This window comes from Triticum aestivum, chromosome 3D (genome assembly GCF_018294505.1).
Source record: "Triticum aestivum cultivar Chinese Spring chromosome 3D, IWGSC CS RefSeq v2.1, whole genome shotgun sequence".
In the NCBI taxonomy this organism is placed as follows: domain Eukaryota; kingdom Viridiplantae; phylum Streptophyta; class Magnoliopsida; order Poales; family Poaceae; genus Triticum; species Triticum aestivum.
The window spans coordinates 522,837,474-522,844,933 of NC_057802.1; the positions used below are offsets into that span (position 1 = coordinate 522,837,474).

Below are 7,460 nucleotides of genomic sequence, written 5' to 3' on the forward strand. Positions count from 1 at the left end.
TGATTTGGGCTACGATTTAGAAGTTGCGTTTGTTGCAGGGGAGCGTGAGTGTTGACAGGGCAAAAGAAGATTTTTATTGTAGGGCGGAGCGGGAGAACAAAAGGTCAAAGGGATCGAGCGAAACCCACGAGTAACTGAGGACACCTTGCGTCCTTTACATGTACTCCCACCGATTCATATTAATTGTCCCTCATTTAGTACATATATGGATCGGAGGGAGTAGTTTATATAGATATTGTTTTGGTTGTACTGCCTCCGCCCTTAAAAAAATGTACTTCCAACTTTATTAGAAAGTCAATTTTTTTTATGTTTGACCGTATTTATACAATAATACATCAACATTTATGCCATGTAGCATTAGATTCATGATAAAATATATTTTCATCATATACCTATTTGATTTTATAAACATTGATATATTTTTGCACAAATCCGGTCAAACTTTGAGAGAGTTTGACCTTTCAACAAAGTTAAAAGTATATACTTTTAAGGACGGAGGGAGTAACCGATGCTTTCTTAATAAGTTATACTTTGTTCCCTATTCTAGGATTGCAAAGTTTATTGCTATGTGGACAAATCCCATACTTTGCTACTAGTATTACAGTGCAGGCAGTATTTTACAACAAATCTCCACCCTTTTCCTCTCTCGCCCCACAAAAGAATAACACTATGATTGATATAACTAATGTACATTGCTCAATAGAGAGATTATACACTGGAAAGACGGGCCAAAAAATAGCCCGCTTTCACTACACTCGCACACTACATCTAGCTACCTGTCCCAGGCTGATTCTCGTTGTGATTGCACAACATTCGATCAGCTCTGAGAGGGGATCCTCAGTAACACACATTCCATTCGCTCAGGCTCAGCAGCACTGAGAGGGCGAGCTTCTCTTGCCGAGGGAAGACATGACACTGACAGCCTTCACCTTCTTCACAAGAAGCCCCCACCTGCCGTCGCCGGCCTTCGCCGCCACCGAAGCCGACATCGCCTCCTTCTGCTGCTCCTTGAGCTTGAACTGCCTGCATGATAACACAAGATCCATTGCAACGTCAGACATGAGTTCAATTAGTTTAGATATGAGAGTGAGCAGAGCTGCGTGTTGGGGTAAGTGAACTTACGTGCAGAGAGGAGTGTTGCAGTGGCCGTCGGGGACGCGGCAGAGCGCGGCGTGGAGGCGGAGCAGCTGCCACATGCGCTGGCAGCGGGGGCAGGTGGCGCGGCTCTTGCACCGGGAGAAGTGGCGGATGAGCAGCTGCAGGCCCCGGCACGTCGCGTACGCCGGGCACGGCGACTTGGCCGGCGCCTGCCCCACAGGGCCGACCTCCGTGCAGCCCTCCGTGCAGATGTGCCGCAGGATGTCCATGGCGTCGCTCAGCTCCACGTACACCTTCTGCTCCGCGCGCTTCCGACGCCACTTTCGCCGCCGCTGCACGCATAGAGTGTTTGGGTCAGTTCATCATACTCGCGAGCATGCATAAAATTACCGGAGTAGATTGATCTTGACATGATGAATCAAAAACGTGTTCGACATTTTTGCAAACTTTTTAAACAGGATCTTTGACGCTTTCTCCTAACTTTTGCCAAATCAAATGTTTGATGGGGATATGCGGTCATAAGCAATAACCGTGACCGCTGGAACGAAAACGTTTGGCACGACCGTTTCGGAGATGTGAACATTCACCGGCCATTCCTCCACTCGGCGTGCTCTGGGGTGGACGTGGACGCACCGACGGAAACGACCTGTGCATCATGACGGGACCTCAGCGCACCGGCCAAACCAGGCCCTCCCGTCATTTCTTAATGCGCACAGACGCGACATGCCGATCACGTCCGGAACCCAAAGTTTGGAAGGCCGGGTCGGCATGCTCACCATGTTCCCCGGTGCACGTCGCACTGAGACATCGAGGTTGGCCGGCCATCGATCTTTCGCAGCGCTTTGGAATGCATCATCACGCCACCGCCCAAAGTGACACCTCAAGCGCCAACACACGTGTCCCACAGCCCACATCACATCGATCGAACCACATGATCGAATTCTACAGATGCTACTAATCTGCAAGGATTTCAACGGGACAAAGCCCCGATACGTACCATGTCGGCGTCGTGGAGGCGGCGGAGGACGTCGAGCTCCTGCCAGGGGTCGTTGTCGCGGAGGAAGCGCCATGCCTCGGTGCGCTCGACGGCGCGGAACTCCTTGGCGAGCAGGCGCATGCAGCGGAGGTGCAGCTGCGGCGCGTCGCAGAGGTCGGCCAGCTGCAGCGCGTCCACCACGGTGCCCGGGGTGAGCCGCGACCCGATGGCCTCCTGGCACCACCGCTTCAGCCACGGCACCCGGTACGCGTGCGCCAGCACCAGCAGCTGCTCCGCGTACCTCTCCACCTCCTCCTCCACCTCACCATCGCCACGCCTGCACACCGTCCAGAATTCCCATCGCCAAATTAGATACTCGTAATCGATTTTTCCGCATGACCATTCGCCATCATCGAAAATGCATACAAACAAGCAACTAGGTGGAGTAGAACAGTTCGATGCAAGATTGGACGGTGAGAGAGGCCGGTCCCTGTCTCCGTTGCTTTGTTTTCTCAATTGGCCGAAGGCGAGTAGTACCAAGTAGTAGGAGCGCTAGCAGGCAGCACGCAGGATGATGGTGCCTGCGACAGCGACGACGCATGTGGGTGGCCATGGAGGTTCCAACTAGGCAGGCGCTACCCCTAGCGCACCCACCAACCAGGACCAAACAAAACGCAGGGAAAAGAAAGAACGAGGACCAAACTCGTTTTTTTTTCACCCTTCGCTCCCCATTTCTGGCATTTTTCTTTTCTCTGCGCCGTCGCACCTGCGGTTCTGGTCTCAGCTGCGAGTTTGCGGTGCTCGACGGCTCCCGCGCGCGCAAGTTGCCGGGGTTTGCATGGCCCGGCGAGGTTAAGGGTTATCTGTGTGTCGTCTCGTCTATCTTCTGACGAGGCAGAATTGGCAAGTTGGAGCTAGCTAGGCGCCGCGACAGACAGGGACGGAGATTCTAAGATTCGCCTATTCGTGTGGAGGTTCATAGAATCTACTACATCCCGCGGGGCTAGCGGACGGAAGGGTCGATCGTAATCAAGGAAAATTGTCGGAGGTATGTGTGGCTCGGCGTGGGGCGGCGACCGGCGAGGCTCCGGTGTTTTGGGTCTCCTGTGTGTCTCTGTGTGGCCGTGGCTGTGTCGTCTCTTCTGTCCTGTGACGAGGTAGGCGAAGGGTTGTGGAACACTAGTATAGAAGACTTGGAATTCAGTGTTCTATATGGGAAATTCACAATGGTTTTCGTTGTTGGTTTGGTTTCTCGATCGTACAGATGAACTTGGTCCTCTAAAATGCCAGCAAAACATACAAAACTAGAACAATTCTTGTAACAGCATACTATTTTGTGTAATTCATTCAATTATGGGAACATAATTTGGCTGGCAATTACTATTACTACTAAAGAGATGATTGCGAACGAAGACATGAAAAGAAGTTCTTTTTTTGGCAGCTAAACCATGTGAGAGCTGGAAGGGACGCGTTGACAGCGTGGGGCTGGGTACACACGCATGTGGCGTGTTTTTTCCCCTCCTCGCGTGTTAATACTAGTACTTACTCGTAATGTTTTTTTCCTCGTGCTAATACTTAATGGCTACTACTATTACTGGGTCTGACCAGAGCATCAAAGTCTGGCTTACCCAGGGTCGCAAGAAACGCATGTGCGAAAAATAACAGCAGCAATTCCAGGGAGGAAACAGCAGAGGCGGTACCTGCTGCCGGCGTAGAGGAGGCGGACGAACGCCGCCGCGACGTCGTCGGTGACGCCGCGGATCCGGACGACGGCCCTGCCGCCCTTGCCGCTCTCCCTGACTCTCTGCAGCCGGCGCTCCAGGATGGTCTCCAGCACCGGCGACGCCGACGCCTGGTCGATGATGCCAACAAACAGAGAAATAAGAATAAATATCCCCATCGGAACTGAAATTTTCAGACGACCGAATAGAAGAACACATGTCGTCTCCTGATCGCTAGCATCGGAATTCACGGACCGGGTCCGCGTGCCGGCGGGGAGGGTAATGCGGCAAAAAATCAAAGGGGCCGGAGAAAGGATGGCTTACAAGAACGGAGGAATGGGCGGCGATCTTGCGGCGGCCGCTGGAGGTGACGACGTCGACGTCGGCGGGGCCGGAGGCGCCGCCGCCGCCGCCGGCTGCCCGTGCAGGTGCCTCCGGCATGCTGTGCTAAGGATAACTAGGAGCAATTGCGGCGGAGAAGGAAGGAAGGGAGGAGGAAGAAAAGCGCAGGGGCGAAATATCTGGGAAATGTCGCGGCGTGCGTGTGGTGTTGGTTTCGGGGGAGGGAGGCTCATCTCTGCGCCCGTTCGAACGCTTATATAGAAAGCCGGCGGGGAATGGAATTATCGGGCCCCTGCAAAACGTGCGGTTTTTCGATATTGCCCTCGGGAGAAACTGTATTCTCAGGGATGTCATGGGCACGGCACGGTCGCTGATCTTTTGGAAGATCGGGAGATTTCTTCCGTTTGCTTGTACCATGTCGATCAGCTTGTGGACGAACACGTAGACGCCAGGCGTGTCAGTGCTGACCAGAGAAAGAATTTGCCAAGGACAAATAAAATTCATTGCATGTGAGCCTCATATGAACATTATTTCAAGGGAAAATTATTTCAAGTGAGTATTATTTTTCAAGTATAGTTTATAGCCTTGGACTTAAATCCCACATTTCTTTAACCGGCAAGTTCTTGGCTCCCTGTACACACGGCCCGCCCCTCCGCCATGGGATCGGTTCGTTGCTTCTTTTATTTCAGTTTCGCTGAAGCATATCAAGATGTGTCATAAGTATTACACATCTAAATACTAGTATTTCATTAATTTTACACGGAGATTCGGATGGGTATTTCTTTTCTTTTCTTTTTTTATGAGAAGGATTGTTGCCTATAATCGTTTATGTGATAAAGATTGGTTTGCGCCTAAAGTTTTTTTGATTACTTTGTGAAGAAGCACAAAACGCCAGGTGTATCTTTGCTAGCGGAAGAAATAGATTGTGTCCAAATGCTAGAGTATTTTTGTACATCCACATGGACGGAGGATCTCCACACATTTGCTCCGGAAAATAATAAACAAAGTTGTGTTGTTCTTTAATGAAGAAGATTAGCTGAGAATGTTAGGTTTTCGGGTCCGGTTTTCTTATAAACTGCACCAACTCTCTTCTTCTCAATGAAATGCAGGAACCCCTGCCCCTTTCGAGGTGTTCTCGACAAAAAATAATGGTTCTTTCCGGGAGATTGTGAGTTTTATTCATAGTAATAGGATTATTGTATTCCTAAAAAAAGGATTATTGTAGGCTAAAAAGAAAATTAGGATTACAGTCCACTAATACACACCAGAAACACACCACAGCTATAGCATGCAGGCCTCGGCATCCACGACAAGGAACGGGGAAATATACAAAAGGATAACCAGAAAAGAGCCGTGACAAGCAGCTATCACCAAGAACTTAGCACCCATCACCACTAGGTGAATCGAGAAGAACGGAAAATCGCATCGTTCTTGGTCAAAGCCGCCACCTCCCCAAAAGAACTAGGGTTTCTCTGCCTCCTGCTGGCGCCATCGCTGGTCCGCCTCGTCTCCAGTGGCCTTAGGGCCATGGCAGCGGAGTGGATCCTGGCCCTTGCCGGTGGGAGGGCTCCGTTTTTAGATCTTTTTTTGAGTTCATTTAGGGTTTGTGTCCTGCTCAGAAAAGGCGAGACAGCGGCGGCACCCTGAAGATGGAATAAGATTCTCCCTGCCTAGCTCATGTTCCGGTGGTGCATCTAGCATCCTCGGTGGGCATGTAGAGATGTGTCTCCGACGAATCTGCCTTTGATGGATTTGCTCGGATTTGGTTGTCGTTCGTCTATGTTCGTGTGTCTTCAGGTTGGATCATTTTGATCTATGTTACTCTTCATCGGCGGCGGTTACTGTCCTGTTGTGTTGTTTCTATGGGGCCTTAGCACGACAACTTCCCAACTGTCTACTACAACAAGTTTTGTCCGGCTCCACCGAGGGAGGGGCGATGACAGCGGCGCGCGCGCCTTCGACTCGCTTCAGTGCTTGTAGTCGTCGCTAGATGGTTTATGGATCTAGATGTGCTTTTCATTATTTTTAGTATTCATTGTACTGACATGATTGAAGACGAATAGGTCGGTAGTTTTCCTAGAAAACAACTAGCATTGTTAGATCAGAGGAAAGGAGATCTGACATCAAGAAAACGTTGAGAAAGTTGCTCGCTACCCTAAGATCACTGTGCGCCTTAAAGAACTGGGAGAGTCACAACCATCATCGAAGGGCTTGTCGTTGCCTAGCCATGACGCGACAGAAAGGGCCGTAGACCGTGCCGAAGGGCAATATTCCACCGATATAGCCTCCGCATCTCCTCTAGGCTACACCATGGCCACCATCACAATAGAGAGGACGAGGGCACTATGTGCCTCACTACCAACGCCATACACTCCAACAAATCGACCATGCTCCAACCGAGACATGAAGCAATCAACAGCGGATCCATGTGTCCAAGACAACACCCCAGGGGGGGGGGGTGGAATCCAATCCAGAAAAGGATCTGAGGCTTTCGCTCAGAGCACACCACTGACCAGTGTATGGAAGCTCCACCGTGACACCTCCTAGAAGGGAAGCGACATTCGGAGGCATCGTCATAATCGTTGCCAACAAGGGTTGGAGAAGCCTTTCGCCTGAAGCATCGCAACCCAAACCGCACCGCATTATGTTGGCCGCCAATTCTGGAAAACACATGAGCGTGAGACCTCACCACACCCTCCCGCCAGAATGCGGCAAGTGTCCTCACCTGGTCAAAAAGGAGACCCTCCCCCTATAGGCGCAATCACTCACCTCGAGCACCAACACCAACGAAAGGCTGCCAATGGCCGTCCTACGTACTAGCACCTTCATCATCCTCCAATTTTTCCCGAGCAACAAACTACATTCTAATGGCCCAAACATCATCATACAAACTACAAATCACATCAATTTTCCCCAATTCAGTAAACCCTAACCCTAAATAGTCAGCATCAATGTTAACACAGAAGGAAGAGAGAAGAGAAACTTATAGCAAGCTTCCAATTCCATGGGTACAATGATGGCTCGTGGTAGGGTTGGCGACCCAAATCTTAGTCAGCCGCACCTGCTGCTCCATGGACAATGCCGGCTCCAAGAACTCGTCGTTGTCGCTGGAGTAATATGACGAACAAGAGTAGCCGCCGTCGATTCCTCTGACCGCATCGCTCCCAAGGCCGAAAAGGTCTCCGTAGCCGCCCACGCCGCCGCCGCTGCTACACCCACCGGCATCGCCCCCTGAAGTCGCCGCCGCCATAGCCTGAGAGCCATGCGGGGAGAGGGAGAGGAGAGAAGAGAACTAGGGTTCGATCGGGTCGAATCTGTTCAAC

The 7,460-nt window shown here is 51.1% G+C and overlaps 1 protein-coding gene across 1 annotated transcript; it reads right to left on the minus strand.

Annotated features, from left to right (window-relative positions):
- Nucleotides 1–502: 502 nt before the first annotated feature.
- On the minus strand, nucleotides 503–4,369 carry LOC123080181 (BTB/POZ and TAZ domain-containing protein 2). Its single transcript, XM_044503078.1, has 5 exons — nucleotides 4,120–4,369; nucleotides 3,775–3,926; nucleotides 2,096–2,411; nucleotides 1,123–1,430; nucleotides 503–1,023 (listed from the first exon to the last, which is right to left on the minus strand). The coding sequence occupies exons 1-5, from the start codon at nucleotides 4,234–4,236 to the stop codon at nucleotides 867–869; spliced, it is 1,050 nt and encodes a 349-aa protein (XP_044359013.1). The 5' UTR covers nucleotides 4,237–4,369; the 3' UTR covers nucleotides 503–866.
- Nucleotides 4,370–7,460: the final 3,091 nt, after the last annotated feature.

Excerpts from the sequence above, each read along its gene's own strand:
- LOC123080181 (XM_044503078.1), bottom strand. The coding sequence starts at position 4,236 with ATGCCGGAGGCACCTGCACGGGCAGCCGGCGGCGGCGGCGGCGCCTCC. Across the intron at positions 2,412-3,774 it reads CTCCTCTACGCCGGCAGCAG|GCGTGGCGATGGTGAGGTGG; the intron begins GTACCGCCTCTG and ends GACGGTGTGCAG. Across the intron at positions 1,024-1,122 it reads TGCAACACTCCTCTCTGCAC|GCAGTTCAAGCTCAAGGAGC; the intron begins GTAAGTTCACTT and ends GTTATCATGCAG.